This window comes from Lytechinus variegatus, chromosome 7 (genome assembly GCF_018143015.1).
Source record: "Lytechinus variegatus isolate NC3 chromosome 7, Lvar_3.0, whole genome shotgun sequence".
In the NCBI taxonomy this organism is placed as follows: Eukaryota; Metazoa; Echinodermata; class Echinoidea; order Temnopleuroida; family Toxopneustidae; genus Lytechinus; species Lytechinus variegatus.
Window position 1 is genome coordinate 40,224,064 of NC_054746.1, and position 27,487 is coordinate 40,251,550.

At 34.8% G+C, this 27,487-nt stretch overlaps 2 protein-coding genes across 2 annotated transcripts in view; one reads left to right on the forward strand and one right to left on the reverse strand.

The window, feature by feature from the left end:
* LOC121419288 (inositol-tetrakisphosphate 1-kinase-like) overlaps positions 1–11,249 on the forward strand; it is a 34,513-nt gene extending 23,264 nt beyond the window's left edge. Inside the window, exons 6-10 of the mRNA XM_041613683.1 lie at positions 3,004–3,047; positions 4,899–5,058; positions 5,503–5,576; positions 9,302–9,470; positions 10,027–11,249. Of these exons, the coding sequence (XP_041469617.1) occupies positions 3,004–3,047; positions 4,899–5,058; positions 5,503–5,576; positions 9,302–9,470; positions 10,027–10,343 (764 nt within the window). The 3' untranslated portion in view covers positions 10,344–11,249. The remainder of the gene's footprint in view (positions 1–3,003; positions 3,048–4,898; positions 5,059–5,502; positions 5,577–9,301; positions 9,471–10,026) is intronic.
* Positions 11,250–18,606: 7,357 nt separating this feature from the next.
* On the reverse strand, positions 18,607–27,469 carry LOC121419289. The gene is made up of 4 exons (XM_041613684.1): positions 27,176–27,469; positions 23,578–23,675; positions 20,309–20,436; positions 18,607–19,609 (listed from the first exon to the last, which is right to left on the reverse strand). Exons 1-4 carry the CDS (start codon positions 27,216–27,218, stop codon positions 19,459–19,461), a joined length of 420 nt encoding a protein of 139 aa, XP_041469618.1. The 5' UTR covers positions 27,219–27,469; the 3' UTR covers positions 18,607–19,458.
* Between the last annotated feature and the right edge of the window lie 18 nt (positions 27,470–27,487).

Consider the following 27,487-nt stretch of genomic DNA (forward strand, 5'->3'; position numbering starts at 1 on the left):
CCTTGACACCACACACCTTGAAATTTGATTATGCTGGTCTGCGACTCGCGCATTTGCTTTTTGCTTTTTGCCATAGCAACAGAGATAATGACGCTTAGTACCTCGTATGCATGTTGCATATCATGTACGCGTCAGTATTTAAGTGTGACTTCTGTTTGATTGGCTGGAATTTGGATTGAGCTTGATCCAGTTGTAAGGATTGACGTGTCAAATCCTTACGATTTTCTTGCGATTTGTCTCCGACTGGTCTGTGACTCTCAAGCTGACAAGAGCTGTGACATCACATTTCCCCTCACTCAGTCGCAGACCAGTTGGGTTGTAAGGTGTGCGGTGGCCTTTAAGAAAAGCTATAGGGGTTTGGAGTGGACCTCCACATTGTTGTAGTGCTATTCACTGACATGCTTTGCAAGGTATACTGTAACATTGAGGCAAAACACTGTTTAAAATTCATGATTTATTGATCGTACTTACAGAAATGCCAACATTCCCTTTTTAGAGTATTTTTTCCTCTTTTTGCTATGAAGTATGAATATGCCAGTACTTTTTTTGAATGATTTGTTACTTTTTTAAAATTTCCGATTATGGAGTATGTATTATACACAGTGTGCAACACTGACACCAGTCTGACGGTCACAGACTGGTGAAAATCACTGTCGGGCCAGTAACTTGTTGCATGAAAAAACATGTTAATTCTTGCCTACGAGCATATGTTTAAAAGGGTGAATTATCAAGTTATCAAGTAGAGTCATTTCACATGTTTTTTCACCGATCTCATTACAACAGGCTAGCGGTTGTTGTGTTGAGACACATTTTAAAAAATACTCTTTTTGCCAAGAAATACTTTTTTTTCTTCTAAAAATACTTTTGTTGTAGAAGGTTGGCAGGTCTGGACTTATCATTTATTTAGTCAGCTCATATTTATCATTTATTGGGTTTGTCTTGAGGAGCAGCTTATCTGCAATGAATGTACAGTATGTCAAGTCACTATTTACCATTATGGAGACTTTTGAAGCCATCCTTTTCCAGTGGTGGGGAAGGGGGGGGGGGGTCACGACAGATCATTTGAGATTTGCTGCTTGAATAGCCACAAGTGCAGTGTTCTCTACAGGCCATATAATGATAGACCACAGAATCCTCTACAAATTTTAAGCTGGTATTTAAAAATACCTGTGCATGTAGCCATCTGCATGTAGAGAAATATATTTGTTGTCATACAAACATATCCATGTATTGCAAGACCCTAGGATATTTAAATGCATACACTTGCAGTATGCAGTGTTCATGTATGAATAAGGTAAATTGTACTTCGGAAAATGGCACCAAAATAGTGGTACAATCTGCCTTATAAGATCAATGAAGAGATTCAGCCAATAACAACAGCGATGGGCTCTAGTTTCTTTTTAGTTCTCTTTTATTACTAGGAAAACAGCCTCTGTGCAATAACAACAAAAATTGAACATATAAATACAATTAGCAATGAGCTAATCTTGGGCAGAATGTAACATAAAATTCATGACTACAATGAAATTATTTCATGGAACATAATGAATCAACAAACAAAACAATTATGAAGTAAACAATTGCCAAATTGAAACAAATTACCAATTAAATTTCAGTAGCAATTCGTCAATTTGTAATTTCATAAAATACAAAGAAAATTGTTTTAAATTGCCTGTGGAAGTACATAAATTGAATAGAAGATGCTTTTATATCGCATATTCTCAATTATTCTTATTTCAATTTATATATCAAGTCATACCTGTACACATACAACAGAGCAAAACTAAACTCACAGGCCAATAGTCCAGACAGATACCACTACATAGGTCAGTGCTGTTGTCATACTCCTACAGATCCTCTTCCAATCATTCAAAAGACATTAAAATCTTGCCAACTGGCCCTGAAGGTAACAACAATTAATATAATATTTCCTACTTTTCAATATTGACTATGTGAAAGTTGTATAACACAATATGATTACAATTCAATATCAACATTACAGCAGTCATTCTTTTGACAAAGTTTAACAGAAACATGCTTCAAATGGTTAAAGTATCACATTATCAATATCAGTATTTCATGTATAGTATATCTCTAAAGAATGATGCATGCATTACATGTAATCAAATACAATAACTCAAATATCAAGTATCGGTGTATATACAGAGAGAGAGAGGGGGGGGGGGGTACATAAAACAAAGAACAGTCCTCTTCTTTCAGATATTCTACATGTACATGTATATCAGATCCATTAAATATACTTATAAATTATTAGTTCAAAAGAGTACAAATATAATTATAAACTTACATGAAATAAACAAATGTTCTAAAGGAGAAACATGACCCTGGAGAGTCAGAGCAGCTTGAGACAAGCAGTCTCTCTCATTTCCAGAAAGTGACCTGACCCTTCCTCCTGTAGTAGCTCTTGCTAGCTGGCTCCACACAACCCAAGACAAAGGGAATCACACACCTACATTGGGAATAAGAGAGTCCCTAAACAGGTGGAAATTGCCACAATACATCTATAATCATCCCTATAGGGTGTCAGCACATTGAGCATTTGAGGTACCCCCTAAAAAGGCAGGAAAGCAAGGTCATTGTCTCAAGAAGATGGGACCTTAACTTTGATCTGCCCCATACCCAGAATACAATTCCTAAATACAGCTTCATTGACACAAAATACTCATCAACACATTATAGCATAATTTCATTATACAACATCAATAACAGATTTAACAGATTCAAATCTGTGTTAAAAACATCTTTTTAAGAAAAACATGTATTAGCCCTATAGAAATCAATTCTTCTACATACATAGAGACTTTGTATGGTAGTATGCATCTCTAAGAACTGCTTATTATTATTATTACTTAGTACAGTGTGGATTTATGAATACTATCTACAATGGATTTATGTTTAATGTAAACATAATTATTAGAAGACAAACTTTCTGTGAATAATTTAAATCTCAGTTTGAGCAATCCTTTAATTCTTTTTGCACAGTTTGTAAGCCATCTCAAGCCCATGGATCAGTAATTTCACACAAGGTAAGAACCCAAAGTAAAAAGGATGAGGATGATATGAGACAAAGTTCTGATCAGAAAAGAAAAGACAGTTCATGGTATTTGAACCACCGGAAACTTTTTCTCTACAAGTTAAAAAGTTTTCAATTCATATTTTAAGCATTTACAATCATTTCCATCCTTCATGTTATGATCAGAGATTCATTGGTATTATTAGCATGTAGATATCAGGTAAATAGATGTGAAGGTTGGCCAGAACATTTTTTTGGGGAGTTGAATCGTTTGTTTTTCACACTTTACCTTATAGCCAGACACAATTTAGAAGATACTTTAGCAAATGAAAATATTTATGGCCTTACGCAAATTTTTTTTTGGGGGAGGGGGGGGGGGACGAGACGCATTAATTTCTTTAAGAAGTGCGAGAGCAAAGCGGTTAAGCTTAGGGATGCTTTTGCATTTTCTAAAGGGAAATTGAAGGATTTTGTGCACATTTTTGGTGAATTTAGTGAAAGTTTTAGTAAAAATTGTAAGTTTTCAATTTTTTTGTGGGGGTGTCGTTGGGGCAGGGGGCTGTGTTCAACCATGAAATACTTGTTTGAAATTAAAAAGTAATTGAGTGTATGTGAACTAATGAACTACATGTAAAGCTATTGAATGAATATGAAATAGTGAGTGAAAAATGTGCTCTGTTATCTTCATGTCATTTGTGTTTGTGCAAGTTATTCTTCGTATGAATCTTTGATTCATGATGGAAAAATAAATTGAGTTTGATAGGTTGTAAAGTGTAATGATCATAAGTTAGAGAATTAATTGATATCAAAGGATCCAATGAGGGAAAATATAAGTCATACTTTGTTATTCCACCATGTAATTATCAACATTCATTAATATAGAATAATAAGACCATAAAATAGAGGGGAAATATGTGTTGATCCAATTGATTGTGGGAATAATAAGGAAATAATTTTAGATCCTGTTCACGTATTTTCTTGTGATTGTTGCAAAAAAGCTTCCTGGTATTGTACATGAATATTGATTTGTAACTACAATACTGTATGGTTTAAATTAATCCAAGACCATCCAAGACTTTCAATTGTTCTATTGAATCGGCCTCACTGGCCTAAGATATTTTTTGTACCTTTTTAAATTTTTCTCGAACTTGTGTTGTATAAAAATATGTACTTTTGAAAATTGACCTTGTCCTAAAAATATCAACTGCCATGTGTGTTTTCCATGACTCAAAATGTGTATCCCCCTCTCTCTCTTGTAATTTACTCTTTTCTTTCATTTAATTTCATCTCTTCATGCATCCCCTTAAGCCACCATCTAGGCATTTGATATTAGTATTTTGTTTCCTGGTTTGGTTTCCCTTCCATTCTCATTTTTTTCAGGAGAACATAAATCCATCCAATTGATCATTTTCAAATTTGGCTTATGAATGATGGTGGTCTGATTACTTATTTGGGGGGGGGGGGGTATCAAGGTCAAATGTCAAAGAGGTCTCATTATACTCAAAATAATAAGAATTGTATGACATATAAGACTTTGAACTGGGCTTATGTATTAAACTCTGGAGAGGGAAACAATTTTAGAAGATGTCATTGGCACAATGTCAAAGGTCACAGAGGTCAATAGATACAAGGTATTTTCTCTTTCTCAAAATAATTAAAGAATCCTTTGTTAGGTGAAATTTATTCCTGATGCATATTGCAAAAAGAGTTGGTCTTTAAATGCAATAGGAGTATAATTATCTGGTTACAATGTGAGGTAAAAATGTTAAAGTGGTCAGTTAACATATGCATGAACTTTCATTATTATTCACTATTAGTTTGTTTCCTTTATTTTTTTCTTCTTCATCATCTTCTATTATTCAAGATGTCTTTGATATTCAATGAAGCTGGGTTAAAGGATATCAAACCGCCATGTGTAGCTCAAACATTCATTAATCACAATGCCTTGCTTCATAAGGTGTTCATCATAGGAGATCAGTACTTTGTAGTCAAGAGACCGTCAGTTAAAAACTTCACAATAGGAGGTAAGTAAATATCTCAAAAGTAATGTAACCCAAGCGACTTCTTCATGTCATGTGATCGACTCATTCCTTACAAAGATCTTTGGCAAGACTACACATTTGCATTTAAAACAAACATCAAGGAATGTGGAAAAGTTGCTGTAGTTTGCCAAACATTGTGATTATTTTGAGACCTTGCTGGAATACTCACATGGTGTGGAGAATTTGCTTACAATTTGTCCAGTCTGACAAATGGGATAGGGTGTTCAAGAAATCTATTACAGAGATTTCATAGTTGTATATAGCACATTATTAATTGCAGAAATGTATTATCTATGCCAGTAGTTACATTGTCTTGCATTTCAATTGAATAACATGTGTCAATATTCAATTTATGGTAATGCATTGTACATGTATCCAGAACAAGCTTTTGATTTATTTTAAAATGAATTTTCCTTTTCTCCTCAGGCTCAGATCAGAGCACTATATTTTTTGACAGTCATGATGTATCCAAATTCAACTCAACATCATTCCTGAATGAGGTATGTCTATCATATTTATGAGATCATTCCTGAAAAAGAAATAAGGTCTTGTTCTTCATAAACATTAAATGTTGTTAGTGTAGTCAATTTAGCAATGACTTTGGATAATGGTGATTATATACACAACAAAAAAAGTAAGTCCCCCTAAATCAAATTGCTGTAACTTTTGAACCGAATCAGTTTGAGATATGATATTTCATGGGTGGTTTTCTACACTCATTAAGCAACTCCTGGAAAAAAATGAGATTGATCGGCTGAGTCATGCATGAGTAATTAAAGATTGAATTAAAAATGACCATTTTTGAAAGTCACAAGAGTCATTTTTAAGATTGTGCAAATCCAAAGTTGGGCAAAAATTGTTTTTAGGTGAATTTTATGGTGTTATGCTGTTTTACTATCCATCATTTAACCACTTCAGACCAAATTTTTGATATCGTATGTTCATGGTTGAGTGAGCACAGTGTATTGCAGGGGCCGCGGAAGCGGGGGGGGGGGGGGCTGGGGGCCCCCCAGTTTTTTTCCATAAGCAAGTACAAAAATGTAATACGATTGTGATTTTTGGCATGGCCAGCCCCCCCCCCCCCTCCCACTTTGAAAACTGCTCTGCGGCCCCTGTATTGTGACATATCATCATAGGGGTTTTTTGTAGTATCTTCTACAACTTGTTAGATCATGTTAAAATTTGAAAAAAAGTTGATGGCTCCCCCGATTATAGGCCCCTCCCCCATTTAAAATTTTGGATCCACCACTGATCTGTCGATACATTCAACTGATCCTGAGAAATTGTTAGGAATAGAATACATTTATCCAGTATAAAGAGTATTCATTCCTAAGTTTTCGAATGTGCTCGCTCAACCATGAAAATGGTCAAAGTTCGGAAAGTGTTTGGTGATAGAAATGATGTATGATAAAACAACAGCAATTAAAGACACATTTGAAACCAAATTTGCCCCCAATATTCACTTTATTACCCTTTAAAATGAGTCTGTGACATTGAAAATACCAATTTTCCCACTTTGATGCGTGCTCACTCATCCATAAATTAACAAATCGATTTCATTTTTGCACAGAATTATGCCCATAGGTTGATAAACATTACTGCCAAACGACATTGCTAAAGACAGCCTTGAAAAAAAGTTCCACCAGATTGAATAAGGGATTACGTATGCTTAAACATATGCACACATAATGTACACACGTCTATGAGAGAGGAAGTCAAAATTTTAACAAATATGAAATGAGGGTTTGTTTCATGGACGGTTTTTGTTACTTCTGCCAACAGTTATTTCATGAAACTTCGCATATGGCTTCAGAGTCACACAATCCAAAAGGTGCGCACACCAAAATAACCATTCGATACGGTACAGAGTGGGGCCAAGGCCTTGAACTTTCTTCTCATTTGCATAATTTTCGAATATTGTATGCTCACTGATGCATTAAACATCGGGATTTTCATGAAAATCAAATAAAATGAACTGTGCAAGGAGTTTTGTGGCAGATATCCATAGTTACAAATTGCATTTTTTCCAATAACGTAAAAAATAGCTAATCACATTCCACATGTTCATTCAAGCGTAAATGTTTAATTTGACACCTTTGAATCATTGAAGCATGTTAATTAGTCATGAACATAACGAAAAAGTTGAGAAAAGATCATTTTCAGTAACCAAAATGAAGCAATACTTGCCTACGATATTTGAAAATCGCATTTTTTGTTTCCAATAGATGTTCATTGAACCGTGAAACGATGAATATTGTTGAATATAGTCTTCCCAAAAATAACTGTCATCATATTCTGGCATTTTTATTGATAGAAATGTGTAAAAATCCATTTATAGCAAATTTGGACTTGAGTTTATTCAACCGTGAAATTTAGCTTAAAAAGTTGTATCGTCTTTTAGAAAGTACCTTTTACAAGCCTTCTGACTATTTTTCATGATGAGAATGTGGAATTGGTTCCAATAAAATGGAATCAAAGTCATGATATTTTGCTTGTGACTTTTGAAAAGTGACATTTTTGCCTTCTGATGATGCTCACTGAAGCATGACGTAAGATACATCCACAAAATTTACTCAGAGGGTAGCTTATAAAATTACCTACACGCTCATGTAAAAATATATCAAAAACTCGCATTGGTTCGGAAATTATTGATGTTTGTTTAGGGGGGGACTTACTTTTTTTGTTGTGTATAGTTTGTGCTATGTGTAATATCTAAAAAACTTTAAATAATGTGGATCAGTCTTGAAAAAGATACAAGTTGCATTACCTAAATTAGATCATATTGCTCTAGACATAGTATTTCCTCAGTATACCCTGTCCTTGGTCAGTAATTGGGTGGAGGCTTTCATGTTTACTCCAGTATGGGGACGTATCTCTTCGATGACCCCCTTTTGAGCTGAGTGTTAATGTATGACAAGTATCACAGAAATTGCTTGCTCAGCCTTTCTGTGTAAAACAAATGTTTTTCTTTCTGTGTTTTCTAGCTCACACATACATGAGTTTGATAGTGTGTGTGTACTTTTTAATCAGATTTGATTATTCATGTCTGGGGAATGACTTTCAATGTCAACATCTATAAGATATGACCCAGAGCTTGGCTCAAAAGAATTTTGTAACTAAGGACATGCAGCTGGATTTCATTTGGACATCACTTTATCTACAAAATCTATTTCCCCAACCCATCTTTTTTTCCTTCTCTCAACTGCTTATAGTCTCTTTACCCCCATTTTAAACAGTTGACTGTGGTACAACTCTGTTAAAGACCCTGACCGGTGTAAAAACAATCATATATTAAAAGAAAGGCAATGATTCATACAATACAAATATACCAAAAATATTCTATACATCTCCTTCCATTTTTAAGAAATATTAGATAAAAATCAGAGAAACTGCTCCTCCAAAGTACGCTTCGATTGAGCACCCCACGTCGCCTGTAAAGGATGACGTCATGTTGTGTCTGGAGGGTTGCGATTCCATAGGTTTGTGTACAAAAGCATTGGGTATTTTCTTCCATTTCTATATTATGAATCCAATTTTTTTCCCGTTTTCAGATGAAAATGGCACTCACAATTATTCACTGTTGAAATTGATGGAAACCTACAACTATTCACTGCCTTTTTTGTGACTTCTTTGTTTGGCTCTTATTGGGCCTAAATTGCTATGTCAGGAAAAGTTGTGATACATAATCTGAATGCAGATAGATTCGAAATCTACGCCAAATAAGCAGGAAATAAAATATGGCAAAAACTAGTTAAAAACTGTAGATTTCATAATTTAAGCATGTAGGAAAAAATATATGTGATATCACTCTGTGATGGAAGTGAAGAAAATGAAATGCGTAATCTGGAAAGCAAAAAAATAACCCAGTTTTTCTGTGTAAAAACCTATGGAATTGCGACGCTTCTTACACAACGTGACGTCACGGTCTCGAGGCATTTGAAAAGCACAATAAAGCCTATTTCTAAGCGGGGTTTGAAGCCCGATAATTGGAATATTCTTAAGCAAAATACTCAGCTGGGAAGGGTGAAAATGAATAAAGCTCACAATGCTGTATTTAGTAGCTTATAAGCTTTCGATTGGTATATAATTTGTCAATTTCATTTTTGGGTCCGGTCTGGGTCTTTAACATGAAAGCTGAATTCCCTACTCAAATGTCTTGTACAGTTTACTGATTTTCAGTATTTCACAATACTTCTATTTTTTTTTACTGGTCCTGATTTGATAGCTTGATGAAACTGATGCTGATCATGTGATGTTAGAGCCATGTTCAGATGTACTTAAATCTCTAGCAGACTGTTTACACAATGGTCTTCAGATGTCACTGATTGGGGCTGATGTCATAGTTGAGAACCATACAGGCCTTCATTATGTCATTGATGTTAATGCATTCCCAGGTAAGAAAAACAATCGTTGCATTCAATTTGTAAGTGAAATCTCCTTTATTGTAATGTTAGGTTTGACATGCACTGAATGTAACATCATTGGCGTTGTGTCATTATGCCCCCCCCCCCCACCTGGACCTAGATTACAATATTGTTGCTTTCTATGTCAGCTCTGCTAAGGTGGCGCCACCTCCAAGTGGCAAACCAGCAGAACAAAAATAGCTGTGCCTAACTGAATTAAACAAATTCATAACCTTACAAGCCAATAAATTCAAGTAAGAAAATTGAGAAGTCCTGCTTGGTAATTTAACTCCATAGCCCCACTTGTTTGATAAAAGTTTTGAAATATATGATACAAAAATTTTAATATAATAGGAAATTTAGTGCTGAACTAGTTAATTTCAAAGTTATTGACACTGAATTTCACATGTATTTCTTTAATACATCAGTTTGCTCGTCTCTGCTGACGTAAATCACTGACAGGCACTGGTGGAAACAAAAATATTATGACTCTTGCCCAGTGATTACCTGAATGAATCTTTATTTTGGATTTTTTTTTTCCCTCCAGGCTATGATGGTGTACCGGAATTTATGCAAGTTTTGTTTAACTACATTGAGAAACTGATAGTTAATCCAAAGACATCGGAACATAATCCAGTCATTCCTAAGGACTCGAAAGCTAAACAAACTGGTGTGCAATTAGTGAATGGAATTGCACCAACACTCAAAGACTCAATAGCAAAGGTTGAAGATTGCACCCTTCAACAAACCATCAGCAAACCTGTTAAGAGACCTCTCAATGATGTTGTGGAGAATGGAACAGACTTGGCATGCAAGAAATGTGTGCTTGTAAATGGCTGCACTCCAGGGTCTAATGGTGAATGAAAACTAAATGTTTGGAGGATCCAGTCTCTTCTGTCATCTTCACATGTTCATGCCATTGTAGGACTGCCTTCTCTTTCCTTCGTACATAACAACAAGTGGTTTCTTCTAATACATCTCACTTTCCCACATTCAGAAGTGGATATGCTTCAGATTGTGTGCCAGTTTGCTCATTTCATTTATTCTCTTTGGAATCTGAAATATGAGCACTGTTTTGGAACAGGACAAGTTCTTTTACATTGTTGCACTTCTTCAAGATATCTTTTGACCCTGTTATCTCAGACCTGTGTTGTTACCAATGTCAAATCGTTTTTGCAACGTAAGACCTGGCTTATGTCAAGGGATTAGCAGAACTTCCCTGGCCTGTGATAGGATTCTTTAGGCTGATTTTATTCTTTTATTTTTTTTAACTTTTCCATCACCAACTCATGAATTAAAAAAAAAAAAATTTTCTGTCATTTTTGTTTTTCTTTACTCTCCATTCATAATGAAAAGTTCTTTCCTTTTTTAGAATCTGTTCATTTGATATTGTTTCTGTCATTTTTGAGGGATCTATTTTTTCCCTGTAATGTAAGAATATCCCTGTGGAAAATTTGCAAACTTTTCTTTCAAACAGTATATTACTTGGCATTAAGTCAGTTGAATATGAATTTTATTTATGGGAAGTGGTAAAGTAGTTGTTCATGAATTTACAATGGCATTTCTTGACAATTCTAGGACATTATTAAAGGGCAACAGTACATGTCCTTTAATTTGTTTGAGGTATTGTAAAGGATCTTTGTGTATGGTAAATTAACCATGAAATTGGAAGATGTGTGCTCTTTTCCAAGCCTCATATTTTGATATTTAGATTAGATTTTTTTAATTTCTTACTCTTTAAAGGTCAAGTCCACCTCAGGAAAATGTTGATTTGAATCAATAGATAAAAATCAGACAAGCACAATGTTGAAAATTTCATCAAAATCAGATGTAAAATAAGAAAGTTATGACATTTCAAAGTTTTGCTTATTTTTAACAAAATGGTTATATGAACGAGCCAGTTACATCCAAATGAGAGAGTCGATGATGTCACTCACTATTTCTTTTGTTTTTTATTGTTTGAATTATACAATATTTCCATTTTTACGAATTTGATGATTAGGACCTCCTTGCCTGAAGCACAAAATGTTAAAATAATGGAATTCCACGTGTTCAGGGAGGAATGAAACTTCATTTCACATGACAATGATGAGAAAATCAAAATATTTCATATTTCATAAAATAAAATACAAAAGAAATTGTGAGTGAGTGATGTCATCAGTTCCCTCATTTGCATACCGACCGAGATGTGCATATAACTGTTTTGTGAAATGAAGCGAAACTTTAAAATGTCATAACTTTCTTATTTTACATCCGATTTTGATGAAATTTTCAGTGTTATGCTTGTTGAATTTTTCTCTTTTTATTCAAATCAAGTTTTTGTTGGGGTGGACTTGTCCTTTAAACAAAAGGCAAATATATATTTTCTTGCTGTTGTGGCAATTGTCAAATTGCTGAATGGCGCACTTTTGAGTTGGATCGGGGAAATGGGGATTGCATCTGGGTTTTATATCATAGCCGATCGTTATATCTCAGTTGTTTAAAATAGTGTGATAGAGATGCTATGGACCCAATATGTTTCTGCCACCCTGATATCCTGTTCCATTCTCAAACCACCCAACTTTTTTGTCAAATTAATCAGTAAGTGGTTCATCTACTATGTGGTATAAAACCTTTTAAATTCTTTAACATAAAATACAAGTCAAATAAGAATGCAATCTAAAAAACGAATTGATTTTGTTTGGATAATAAAACATTGGAAATTGGTTGAAATACTTCATTGAAAAAAATATTTGTGCTCATCTATTTGATATATGAAGAAAACTTTTTTTTTTGATGATAGGAAATTCTGGAATGACTGGCTGTTGTTGTTGCGAGAGATGCAATAATATACTTTTTCATTGTTTTTAAATTCTTGGCTTCCAAAGTATAGTAAATATTCAATACATTACTGTTTGTACTGCTTGATTATCTTTGTAATTCAGTGTGATTAAGTTCACACCTTAAAAACCTCCCAAAACGAGACATGCGGTATTAGGAGATCTTTTAAAGGCTTATTTTATGTCAGAGTATGAAGTCTGTTTTGTTTATACCAGAGCACTGATAAATTATTGTACATCAAGATCATAAGTCATTTTAGGAGTGCATAGGGTATGATAAAGACTTCGATAGCAAAAATATTCTCGTAAAATCCAGTATTATCTTGTGTATTTCATGTACTTTTGTTTATTCAATCATGCTATCATTTGTAAAAGTTGAAGCCTGCCCATGCTATATGCAAAAACAGAGCCGATATGCCTTTCTAGAGTTGACTAAAATCAAATTGCCAAATATTATGCTTTTGCTACTGACCATTATAGAAATTGTGTCGTGTAGTTCTAAGACAACAGAATCATTACTGAAATGCTCTTAAAATCCCTGGTTGTCATTGAGTTTCACAAATAATAGTATTCAAAGAGGCTCTGGTTACTACTTGGCCAGTATAAATGTACATTATCAAGTCAGTTGTAAATATATCTCCACATACCAGTGGCTTTCATTTTTCAGGATGTGTAAATATTGTGTCACAATCATTATCCCCATTTCTTTTATAAAAAAGCAAGTGTTTCATCTGAATTCAGACTCTGATGTGGGGGAAATTATGTGCAATTTTTGATAAATATGTGTCGACCGGTGATATTTTCATGATTCAAAGTACTCCTGGTAAAGATTATCCATAACAATTCTGTCATGCTTGAACCTAAAAAAATTGCATTGTGTTTACATGTATGTATTCCCTCTACCGTTAATAGATTTGATGTTATTTCAATTGATTTGAAAGCTTTGAATTAGATTTACTGTATTTTTTTCCTTTTTACCAGTAATTTTTTCCTATGCAATATAAAGGATTGTGAACAAGTGAATATGCATGCCCAATAATTTTTTTCTTTTCATCTTAATTTTTGAAGCTTAAGAGAACAATTTCTTTCAAACTGATTGTACTGATCTAAAGTGCCTTGATGAGAACAGATTTCCATATTTTAATAAACCTTTTCAATCTTTATGTTGTCCATCAAAGAACAGTGTATAACATAACTAAGTCCAGAATATCACTGTAGAAGTTCATTTGTCTTAACAATCTATATCTTTTGGTAACTGTTTCTCTGTCATATCTTATTTAAGATATTGATGAAAAGCTTCATTACATGTGAAATTTTTAAAATTGTTATCTGTGAATTGAATGCATCAATTGTTTGATCATGAATCAACTTCATTTCAAGTACTGTTTTTTTTCTCTCTCTCTTTGGTTTATGAATGAAAGGTGACTTTCATTTTTATTTTCAGTGTAGGGGGTCTAGAAGCCATGTCTGTGACTGGAAGATAATTTACCTTTCTTTTATATTGATAAACTCATAAAACAAGATGATATTACTAAAACCAACAAGATAATGATACTTCAATTTACTTTAGGGATTGTAGAGAGTGAACTGATATTTTTTTAAATATCCTTTTATTATGATTTCCCTGTTTTATTCAAATTGAAGAATTAATCGGTACAATCTATGTCCTGCAACAAAAAAGATTGAAATCAATCTTTTAATCAATTCTTAACCTAAAGCTTGGGAATTTTTCAGACTTACATTCATTATCAGTTGTTTAATTGATGTTACAGGACATATACTACAAATATAAAAACAATGAAATGTGATATTAGTGTATTTATTTAACTCGGTTTGTATGTGTACTGATTTAACTTTTCTCTGTACTGGTATTAGGGATGTGTAGACTAAAAAATGTCATGATCTTGTTTTATTATGTTTAACAAGCAAACTTATTACTCGGTAGAAGTCATGAGCAAATAACATTAAATTTGGGTGAAAATTAGGGCACATTATATTTCCTACATTTCTTACACATTATCCAATCCATTATTGGAATGAAGTATGTATATTTTTGGGGTTGAGTCAATTCATTTAATTTCAGTTAACATATTTTTAGTTCTTCATTGTTTGTTGGTTAATGAGATGGTCATTTTAAAATGAACAAACAAATCTCAGCAAGGGGCAGATTTACATTGTTTTGCATATTTGTTTAGTTTAATATTAGTTTAGTAGGATGAGAGAATCATCACACTAGTAGGTCAAGGGACAGTTTTTAGTCCACATGTTTGTTTTCCCTATAAGGTATGGGTTAAAGAAAATACAGAGGCTGACATCCAAAGCTTTAATTTAAAGAAAATGAGTGTATTTGGTGTAAACAGGTATTCCAGTATTAAAAAGTTTGCTATAAATTCATTTGAAATTGAAATTCCAGGTAAGTTTCACTTTCATAAATGAGTTTTTGCCATGCTACTCACTTTATGACTTCCAGTTCTTGTTTAACAAACTATGTAGGGAGGTATACATTTATTCCATACAGACTGGCTCACACCTTCGAGTTTTGGGCTTGCGTTCAGTTGCGGATTGCCTGAATGCAGACAAACGCAATGAAACAAGCTAATACAAGCTCAATACACAGACTAATGGAGAGGCCTTACATTCTGGCTTGGATGTTTGTAATTTTTTTAAACATTCACAACACTGTGTTAATGCCAGCCTTAGCCGCTTGCTATTGCTTGTCCTTGCTCCATTTGCTCATTGCCACTCATCTTTGCTCATCTGAATTTTGGTTACGTACCCAAAATCCATGTGAGCGAGGATGAGTGGCAATGAGCAAATGCAAGCAACAGCAAGGCAGGTGTCAATACAGTGATAGTGCTTGATTTACCTCGGCTTACAACATGCAACTCTGTACAAACTCGAAGGCAAAAGTGATTGCAACCAAATATTTGAAATGAAAGAGTCATGAATTATGTCTGTATGATTTTGTATCTATATTATGTATGTATGTATGTATATGTCTCGATATATGAATACTAAAAATTATGATAACATATAATGTATATCAATATATTTCATCAAAAGTTTTGTAATTGATTTTCTGGTGATTTATATGCAATAAATTATAACATTTTATTTCATTTGGTACATGTATGTGCAATTTTAATGTGTGATTGTGTACAAAAATATTACAGAGAAATTTTAGCATAAAGGCCAAATCTACTGTAAATATCATTTGAGTTGAATGAATTCACTCAAATTATGCAAACGATATGAGAATTTCATCAAAATTGGATCAAAGACTTCGCATAATTTAAAAATTTGAATTCAAATAATGAGACTTTGCCTTAGGGCCTTATCCGAAGGCGTGGTCAGTCTGTTAAGGAAACCCACAAGCCAAGAGGTGACTCCATATGAAAGCAGTCCATATTACACTTATTCACCAAATTGTTAATGAGATGTAGACCTAATTTCAAGAGAACAGCTAACTTTGGCTACCAGATAAATCAAGGATCAAGAAGAGCCCTTTACAGTGTTCTTGTAAGCAGAGTTCAATAATTTAGCATGTTTGATATAATACAATAATAGATCAGACTTGGAAGATTCCCTTTTTTTACACAAGAATAGACTAGATGTTGCAGAAAAACCAGGATCAGTATAAGAAGAAGTCAGTGTCATCATGTAGTAGAATAGGCCAAATTTGTAGAAAGACCAAGGCTCCGTAACACAAATATTAGTGATCAATCGCTAAATGAACTGACCAATCAAGATCAAGTTAAAACGCAAATTTGGCGCAAAATACTGACTAGGAACCAATCAGAAGTGTTCTTTCATATTTGCTAATTATCACTAAGCTTTGTGTTACAGAGCCCTGGTGGGTGTTTCATATAGCTGTTCGTAAGATAAGAGCGACTTTAAGAACGACTGGTGATCCTTTCTTTTGCTAAATGGTAGAGAAGTCTACACAATTGGCGATGGTTTAGCACGTAGGAAAGGTTCAACAGTCGTTCTTAAAGTCGCTATTAACTGTGTAAAAACAGCTTTATGAATCGGCCCCCCTGGACCTAGTAGTGGCTCAGTGGCAGAGTGCCCACCTCATTAATGGGAGTTCTTGGGTTTGACCCCAGGCCAAGTCATACCAAAGATTTTGAAAAAAGACTTTAAAGCAAATTTTTTAATGTAAATCTACAGGAATCCAACAAAATATGATGGGAACCTCAGCAAAAAGAAGACTATCTCCATGAATGGTGTGCAATCTGCATTCAATTGGGTTCCAATTGATATGATAGTACAAAGATAAAAGTTGTTTATATACAATTGGGGAAAAAATTATCCATTTGGTAAACTTTTGCTGGCAATGCTGCAATCTTTGTCACACCAACAGCCCCCCCCCCCCATGAATAAAGACTTGGAAAAATATGCTCTTCCTTTAACATACGATGACTATGATCCCATTTTAGCGCTTGGCTGTGCTGTATCAGAAACTGTCATCTACAATGTCGGATGAATCACTGTATTACATGTGAAGGATTACACACACATAATTAAACTGGGGTGGTATTCTGAAAATTGTCTAAACTTTTCTTGTAACTCAGCAAGATAAAAGCTCGCTTAAATTGTCTTAAATTGGTATTCTGAAAATTGTCTTATCTCTGTTAGGACGTCCCCTATTTTATATCTGACATGCCCAATATTCTGTCATCAACCAATCATCAAATTTGTTATATGCTTAGGCCAACCAATAGAAGTGTCTCATCTGAATATTATTATAAGCGCATTGTTAACATGAGGCGTATTTCCCTTGCGCCCCCGATGCTTATGTATGTGCGCCACTGTGCTCAAAATACACATCTCATAGTCTCATAGATCTCATAGTCATATTTTCTTCAGAAAGATCCATCATCTTGATCACCAATTTTTAATTGCTGAAGTCTACCAATCCATCTCTGTAATGTCTCCTGCAGTAAAACATGTTCTTGTGGGATGCAGCAAGAAATTGTTATTTTTGATCGAGAAATATCGCATGCAACATTAAGTTACAACAGCCCCCTAACTCTTGTAAATTTTCTTGTATTTTTCCAAGGAAGTTAACAGAACGCAAAGATACGAGAATTTTCAGAATACTTTTTATCTCGATATGTTATCTTGCGCACATAGATATTTAGGGGCTGGTTTTAACTTAAGCATCACACGTGCTCAGTGAAAATTACAAGGAAATTTACAAGAAAAGAATTTTCAGAATACGGATTTTATTGTAACTCCAAAGATACAAGAATATTTCTTTTTAGACGATTTTCGGAATACAGCCCCAGAACTCTTTCTTAAATATTCTCAAAGCCTTTGCTGCATCTATCATTTCCTGAAACAATGAATTAGAAATTATAAACACTTTTGATAGTTTAATTTCACTGTTTTGATTGAACTATACTCTGATTTTGGGAGTCTTAGCCTAGATCTGGACATTAGTAGTTATTAATTTGGAAATCCCTTTAAGATGGAGGACTAGACATATTGGTGTGTACACTACACATGAATAATAAATGAGAGCAGATTTCCAAATAACTTCCAGATCCAGGGTAGGCTTGGCATTGAAGAGAAATAAAAATGTAAATACATGGGCATCAACGTTGAACATTATCTTTTTGTTGGGGGGGGGGGAGGAGGCATCTATTGTTATGTTCCCCAAAAACAAAAGATATTCTCTGAGCTGATGCCCATGATGTAACATTAAGAAAATAAAATATATTAAAAAAAACATGAGATGTTTCCCAGCATTGCAATCATGTTATGAATGCTGAATTGTTGATTATATTGTCTAATTGTTTACCTCACTCTTCTTAAAAAAGTAATGTAAAGGACCATTTAGCCCTTTGAGGAAACTCCATTGAGGAGATGCCAGACACAAATGGTCAAGAATGATGTTATATTCATTACTCCCAGGCAGTTTTAATATATTTCAGAGCAATTAAGCTGATAAATTGGACAGCAGTAGGCTTTGAGTCAAGCTTGGTTACCTTGATAAAATCTTGGTTAAACTTAGTGCAACTTTGTTGATAACAGACAAAAATTGTAATCTGTGTAGTGCCAAACATGAGTAAGGAACCAGAAAGAACATTTTGTTAAGAGGCTTTTGTCATGGCTCGATCAGATTTCACTTTCCAAATTCTGCATTGAGATTTACATATTTGGATAATAATATAATCTACAGTGTATAATGTGATTTTTCATTATTGGTCTGTTTTCTTTTATTTTAACATTCTTTATTTTGATCTCTGCTTTCAAGTCAAAAGTTATATCAAACAAATGTACAGCAATACACTTACAAAATCTAATTTTTAAAACCAAATTTATTACAAAGAGCCGTCAATATACATCACATAAAGTATCTAAAAGTCTTTGAAATATGTTCAATATTTGAATTGAACACTGAAATAATAAAGTCTACACTGTTCTCAAGTCTACTCATCAGTCAGTTAGCATGGGATGATCAATGTTTAAATTTTGAGTACACTTTAATAACAGGGAATTTTTTATAAAATACAATTACACGTTATAGCAGGGTAAGGTAGACTAAGAGATGAAATGGGATTCCTATCTTCAGTTGATCCAAACAGATGACAAAAACGACACTCTAAATCTGTGCTCTCAAGACCAAGTTAACTGAATATCCTGTCATAAAGTACCAATCAAATAATTTAAAAATTGGAAGCGCTTTACAGTAATTTCATACATTCTTTCAGCTTTTTTTGCTTGTAGTAGAAAATTTTCACTGGCCCATTGAAAGATCGACTATGTGACATTAATCCTTAGACCAGTGATACAACTGTATGGCAATTTACAACATTGCATTAAATTAAATGATCACATTGGAGATTTCTAAGAACAATGATATATTGGTAAATACACACTGGTTTCATTTCAATTCCCAGTGGCCCCAAAATTTCACCCTTGAATTGGCGATCATCCACTCCATGTTCTAGATCCAACTTCAAATCACATGTTTCTTTTCTTCAAAGGGTAGACACTACACAGATGGAAAATATCCATAATTTCTCATCCGAAACATCCAAATATGAAATGAATTCTTGCAAGCAATGATCTTTCAAGCTTCCTTCACAAGGAACCTTTACCACAGCTCATCAAGCAGTTCCCCAGCTCACATAAATGACCAGATTGCTCTGTCATGATCGTAGCAGACGACATGCCTCTTCAAACTGCTTTTTTGCTCTCCCAGTGTTTGGTTCTCTATGAGTGTATGTACAAGCCAGAGTCCCATGCGGTAAATTCCCTACCAGCAATCCAATATGGCTTCCTACTGATGCTGCATACAAGCTGCAAGTGGAAATGAAAAAAAAAATGTCCTCTACAGTTTAATTGAGTAAGGTTTTACCAAGGACTTCTATGTGATTTACGGTAGAAAAATATTTCTATAGGATTTGAAATTAAAATCGTTGCATATGTTGTTCATGATTCTTCCAATCATTATCTTACAAGGTAATAGGTACTTTAGCTTTTTTTATATTTAGGAGAAATTCAACATGATATCACTTTGTTTACAATCTAAGCAGAACAACCATGAGAGGAAAAGATCTTTTAAATTTTCAAAAATTTCTTATCAAAATTCAATACTAAAATGATTTCTTTAGTAGGAACCCATGACATGACTTGTGACTTCTCATACACGCTTTATTTACAATATGCACCTTCTGTCTTAACAACTATATTGGAAGATTTCAGTCAAATCTATGATGACAAAGAAAACTACATCAAGATATTACAGGTTAGGAAGGATTCTAAGAGAATATACTAATGTTGCCAGTGTTCACAAAACAAAATGAATTATCTTTCCTTTTACTGCCAAAAACTTAATTACAAAGGTGGGCATAACAAACTTGCATCTCATATGGAGAAATAAAATTGTCAAATACCCCCCCCCCCCTCCACAAAACTCCCTCAAACAACATATGGTGCATTATAGAAGAATCTGGAGGTCTGTGATATGTAAAGCAGACCTATATCAAGAGATAATACCTGCAAGTTGTCTGTTGATGAACCTGAAAAGACAATGACCCTTGACCTCTTATATGAACATGAAGTGTATGTGTCTTCTGTTTCTTTGAACTATCAAAGAGATGGAGAATCTGCTTCTCATCACATGTCTGTGAAAATAAACAGAGAAAACAGAGTGAAAAGAAGAGGGCATAAATATTTAGGGTATGAATTTCACATCATAAATTAGGATGTGAATTTATGATGTGAAATTTGTACCCTAAATAGAGGGAGTGAGGAAAACGAAAAGCTGTTGAGAAAAAGATATGGATAAAGAAATAGAGGAAAGGAAATAAGAGAAATAGAAAGAAAGAAGATGAATAGGGATGAAAAAAAAGATAGAAAGTGAAGTAGGAAAGGGTGGAGTGAAAAAAGGGAAATGTAAGTGATGTGTGTGTGCACGAGAGAGAGAGAGAGAGAGAGAGAGAGAGAGAGAAAGAGAGTTGGATGGAAAATATGGAAGAGTTTTTTCACTCCTCATACCACCATTATACAATAATACTAAAAAGGTAAGCTGCAACCATCTGAACTAAAATATAGGAGCATCAGAATCATCCTCCCTTTACAACATGAAGTTGCAAAGAGACAAACCAGACTTGCTGGTTATCAACATCAATAATATCATAATTCAAATATTTTGCATTTTCATATATTCACAAATCTTTACCCTTTTATTGGCTTATTTATATTTTTTTAAGTCAACACAATACACTCATTACACTTCGTAATTGGTCACCTTCAACCTTGAGACCCTACAAACTGTAAATCAATGATCACTACTTCTGCACCATATCATCTTGAGAATTCCATTGTCACATATAGGTTCAGGCTTCCACTTTCAACAATAATGGTGAGTTAACTACTCAGTCACAGCATTGAAATTAAGCACACTAAGAATGAATAAGAACAATTATTACCGGTAACCATATCAGACATCTGAGCAGGTCAACTTTAATACATTATTGCCTGCTTATGACTGGTCAAATTGTCGGTCAATAAGTTTCCAATTGTTTATCCACGGAACCAATTTATTGCCCGCTCAAGAAAGTCAATGAGAAAATGTGTGGAAATGTAGCAGGCAATAAGGCAGAGCTAACATCTGGGTATTCAACACCTTTTTGTACGCGTCCTTGAACCACACAGTGCTATGCGTCACAATGTCACTCAAGTTGAGACAATGCTAGATACTGCTTTTCCAGGACAGGGATGCATCATCTCATTTATGTCAAAATGGTAAATTTCTGAGGCCCAGTCTGCTCAACATGACAAAATAGATTCCCATTCTTAAACTCTAAATGTTGGCAATTTTTGCTCTAGATGTCTGATTTGGTTAATAATAACAATATTGACTGGCCTGGGGGCGAAAGGACACATATCGCCCTAACTAAATTGATTATCACCCTCGTCTACGTTGATTATAATCTAGTTTGGGCAATATAAGTCTTATCGATGGGCCAGTCAATAATGCTTTTATCTCACACACTACAGTACATCAACTCAACAAAACTGCTCAATTTGCTCACACTCCACTGAAACAGTCAAAATTACCAAATTACCCCTGTATGTAACCTACAAACTACTCTGTACATGGGGCTATTCTCTCTCAATCACATCCTCTACACAAATAAGGTAGCTAGCAATGTAAAGTGCAATGACATGGTTAATTGTTGGATTAAAAAGTCAGACGATCAAAACTGCTATCTAATCAAGATGTAAAACTATCAATTTCATCCATTTCCATTGTAGCTACTGCCTGATCAGACTTAACGAGAATAAATATATCAGTTTTATTGTTCAAAAGAAAGAAATAACTTTATTAACTATTCTTCAACCAACAAGTCCTCAAGTTCAATTCATTATGTATCACTCTGAACTTGAATAATTTCTTATTTTGACAACAGTTGCTGTTATACTGTAATGTACAGGTAAATATTCAATGTAATATAAGTAACCTATACCTAGGTAATCTATATTCTATCTAAATAGGAACAAGGTAATGTACTATCTAAATTCTATTCCAGCAATGTACCTCACCTTTTTCAACTAATTTTACTCCAGATGGGCCTCTCAACCACTTTCTAATTTAGGCTACCAGGAGCAATCCTAAGGATGTAACTCCTTTCTAATTCACCACAGGTATTTTCCTAAAGGGTCTATCCACTGTTTTATTTACATGCTAGCTTCCTCTGACTAATCATATCACTTTGATACTGCTATTTTCTCTTCAATAGCCTCAAACTTATTATTCTATCACCAACTTCAGAATTGCCTATTAACTAGTCTTTACGTATTTCAATTAAAGACATCCTTTAGAGTCCATTCATTGCTGTCTGTACTACAGTGTCTGTCCTGATTATGAAACATTTATGACCTTAAACTTCTTTGCCATTATCTGTTAGGCGTCATCTGTGCCTGGGAGGCAAAATCAACTGAATCACTATGACCTATCTGCTAAATCCAATACTAACTATTCAATAAAGTGCTCTCACTCACCTCCAGAAAAAGAGAGCTCTAATGTATCCTAATAACTAGCGGTCACTTCAATTCCACTTATTTTCTTCCTGTCCATGTATGCGGTAAAATGTTTAGTCACAATTTCTTATTTTCATGATTCCTGCTTTGGCCTTGTTTTTTTTTAGTAATCATGATTCGTTGTTCTTGATTTTCCTCCTTGTGCACTATCACTCACTTTCAGGGGCAATACCTTTGGTATCCAATTCTACCACCTCAAATCCCTTGGCCATATATTGACTTTCCGTTGGTACATCTAATGTTAGATCTCTCGTTTACAAGCATAGTGTATGTGTGCATGGGCTTGGGTGCTAAGCAAGTATATGTGGGTCTCGCACCTGCAGTAATCACATTTGTATGTGAGGGGGATTTGATGTACATTCTCAAGATGAATGTGGCTCGAGAAATGGTAGTAATATAACTAGTGCAGTAGGAGTTATCACGACTGTTGGTCTTTACACTTGAGGCCCAGAAAAACAATATGGATGGTGTGATTTGAATTCATTTGTATTCATCAGCCAACTCAAAGAGATGCAACAAGAATGTGTACGGTACTTGTAAAGCAACTCATAAGTATTACATCAGTGAACATACATAATTGGCAATATAGCAGGTCACTAATAAGTTATATTGTATTATGGTGAAACAAAGATTTTCCACCTCCCAAGATTTGATCATAATTAGATGAAACAGTTATCCACCATACATTCAACAGTTGCTAGTATAGTCGTATTGCATACCTTCTTAAAGTCTTGAAGAAGACCCATGGAATATAAGCAGACTCCTTGATGTGAGACTAGTGAAATACCGGTGACTGCACCTCCTTGCAACAATTTTTCTGCATGGTAGAAACAAATAAGTGCATCACATTAATATTTGAATATATACATGTATCCCGGAAGGGGGGGGGGGGCACTGGTCACTTCCATTGAAAAGTGCATTATAGGTATATCTGCAAGAATCGTCCTGAAGAGCACCCTACTAAACTAAATGAGGATTAAAAGGCAGGCCACTAGGACACCCTAAACACATTTCATGCAGACCATGTCCCAGATATGGACACCCTAAACAGGGATTTCATTAATCATTTGGATATATACCCGTTGTTTAAAATGTGTTTAGTTTATGTTCACGAAAGGATCACAAATTTTTTGTGCCCAAATTTTAACATGTTAAAAGTTTTTGCACCCATTTGACACACTGCCACACACCTCTCCGCATGCTGGTACTCAAGTTCAATGCGCTGGCATGCATGAATTCATGCTTGTGCGCAGGACCCACAATGAGTGAAAGTTTCAACAGGACTGAAGTATGTGGAATACTGATCAAGCCTATAGGTCAAATATAGCAAGGCTAGCAGGCATTGGCGGCGGAAGCCAAAAAATTTAGGGGGTGTCCACCTGAATTTTGGGATGGACACAAGCGCCCCCAAAAAAGGTTATCCTAAATTTTAGGAGTTGCTACCAAAAAAAAAAAAAAAAAAGTTATCAAAAATTTTTTTAAGGGGGACCGTCCCCCCCACCTAAAATTTAGGGGGCACATGTCCCCTCCCTCCCCCCCCCCGCTTCCGCCGCCTATGCTAGCAGGTAGCATTATTAACTTTTCGAGTAACCAGCTGGTTCTCTGGTAGTATATTATCTTAAATGATAATTAGGTATTGCCCAAGAAGTGGAGGCCTAATGGAAAAGTGGATCAAACACTTAGTTGTGCTTCCTGCCAATGTAGCTAGATTTGTAAATTTGCCTTTCAGCTTTGAGTAGATTTATTTCATAACATTTTGTTCTGTCACTGTCAGATGAAATTGGGAAAAAACAATCACATATTATAAATTGTAAATGTCCCCATCAAACACATTGGTGTTCAGTTTTATACAAATTCATGTTATCTTCAGTTAATGTGTATGAGTCCCTACTTCACTAAGTTCATTACCTCTTGAGTTTAGATGTGCATCATATAATTTCAATAATTTTTATTTCATTTTTCTTGCATTGATTTGCAGTGCACTTAGCCCCGCCCCATTAAAATCCACTATATTATTTTTTGCCTCTTGTGACAGCCTGACAGGAGGCAGACATAAGCATAACAATACACAATGCTATTGTAGGGTTTAAAACTAAACACCTACTTGATGAGAATAAAATAATCAGTTTTAAAACAGCATTTAACTTAGGAACTTCAGCAAACAGAACATATCAGGTTACAGAAGACAGAGAATAACTAAACAAAGAGACTGGACCTGTAGTGTCGTATCTGTGCATCTGTGTCTGTGTCTCATGCATTTATTAAAATACTCTTTATACCTTTGGCCTTCCTTGGCCCACATCATATTTGTTGCTACAGTAACATAACATTATTTAAACCATCTTAAAGCTAACTAATGAAATTAAAGAACACAGAAGAGCCCAACTTAAATATAGTAATCCAATTCATATAATAAACCAATGAGGAATAAGATGAAAGTGATAAAAGATATCTGGGTGATTATGTAATAATGGAAGTAGAAACTAAGGAGTCAGGTGAGGGATGGAATGAGTGGAACACCTGAATAGAGAAGGAATGAAGATGACAAGAGAATCATTTTAAGGAGGCAGCTAGACTTAGTATACTGCAGATAAATTGACGAATGAGATAAAAAATATTGAAACGATATAATGCCATTTAAACCCAGCAGGACATGATTTGGTGAAGTATAGATTCGTACAGATTATCAAAAGTATTCTGTATTTTCATGTCAGGGGACCTTTAATCACAGACAGAAATCATAATTATGCAATTGTGCAGGCCTTGCACACCTTCCTTGACTGTCACAGCACATTGTCAGCAGAGCTACTTGAGCAACTATTACGACAGGACTAGTTTGCACGTGCGAGTAAAATGGGATAACAAGCCCAAATTCAATGGCCGAATTCACAAAGGTGGTTTTGAAAACCCACGATTGAGTCCATGATTTATGCAGATTTTCTGTATAAATTATACTTATTTACCACGCATATTTAAAAAATTTCCAATGCTGATGCACGCCAAATTGAAGTCTGTTGCCGTAATAAATGGTAGTGTGATTATAAGTTTGGTGACATTAGCCAATAGCGGTCACTTATGGGTGCAAATAATTTAGTCCTCTAAATTAGGCCCTAACCCACTTGCTCACTGCAACCATCCTGCCTGTGGGGAATTTACAGGATTTTGGTATGACAATGCTGTACACAGCACACATTAAAAAAAATAATTAAAATATCACTTTGGGAGGGGGGCAGGGATATGTCACTTGCATGGGTTGTGACTTGTCGGGGGGGGGCAGTCTGCTCCCCCTTTAGGTACGCTAGTGGTTATATCATAACCTAGTTCATTGAATGAGTGCCCTAACCCAGGATCACTTTGGGTGGGGGAGCTAGGTCTGTATTCTCTGCACACATTCTTGATTAAACTAAACATTCTTCACTGAAATTTATTGTGAATCATCACACATTCACGCCTTTTCTTATTATCCTCAGGCCAATGTACTGCTTTCAGGTTTCATGACTTTCAAATGAATTGTGAAACATTCCTCCCTCTACATGCATGACATAGGATACAATAATAGAATTCATATCATCATTAACTGTCTTTAGATATAACTTTGCGGAATGTTAAGCCTATATGATGGGGGAGGGGGAACCTAAAGCTATGCACTTTTTTACAAATGATAAAAACTATGCCAATTTCAATTTTTGAACAAATTATCTTTCACTGAATTGTGGCAAACATTCTAAAGAACATTACCAAGAAGAAAATATCACAAAAATCACTTATACGAATATCCTGCTGTGTATTCTGAAAACCTCTTGATTCCGCCGCCCAATAAAGAAGGGGTCCTAAAGCTATACTGATTTATCATGCAAAAAATAGTATTTCCTGTGCCTCAATTTCTAAAATATATATGTTCATATTATCACAGGACAAAATGAAATTAAAGCGAATATAAAACTCCAAAATTCCGAACAGTTGTGGGCTTTCTATGATTTATGAATTTAGAGATTTACTGCAGCCTCTGTAGATAAAATTGAATAGGATTAGTTCGTCACACTGCAGTCACAAAGTTCCATTTGCTATTAAAAACTGCATGCGCGATGAGTGGTGCGTAGCTTTATATAGGGCCCTCTACCGTACACTACCGGTATGTCATTAATTTTGAATTTGATTGATATAGATCTGAAACTATAACCTTTCTTTCATTTATGCAGAAACAATTCCCAAAGACAAAGAAAAGTTCTAAAAATTTGAACATTAGGCTACCGTAATTAAATTTATTTTAGGATATCTAGGCCTATCATTAATGTTAATTGTTACATAATTACCTACCATTAACAAAGTCTTCCCAGTTTCTTAATAAAGAATGCTCCATCGATCTTGGTCAAAATTGTACGTTTTACCTCCTCTTGACTTTATAGCTTGTTAAGTTGACTCATCAGTCCTATGGCTGGTAAGGCTGGATTCAATATCCATTAATATAAGTACCGGTATACAGTTCCCGAGAGCGAGAATTCGGAATGGGTAGCTGTCTGGTCTCTCACGTAGCTGGCCTGAAATGGGGGAAATCCCGGCCCCGAGCGAGCACAGCGTAAAATCATCGCGCGCATATCGCAAGCACTAGCATCGACATGGAGATGTATA

Excerpts from the sequence above, each read along its gene's own strand:
- LOC121419289 (XM_041613684.1), bottom strand. The coding sequence starts at position 27,218 with ATGGAGCATTCTTTATTAAGAAACTGGGAAGACTTTGTTAATG. Across the intron at positions 20,437-23,577 it reads TTCTTCAAGACTTTAAGAAG|ACATGTGATGAGAAGCAGAT; the intron begins GTATGCAATACG and ends TTATTTTCACAG. Across the intron at positions 19,610-20,308 it reads CATCAACAGACAACTTGCAG|CTTGTATGCAGCATCAGTAG; the intron begins GTATTATCTCTT and ends TTCCACTTGCAG.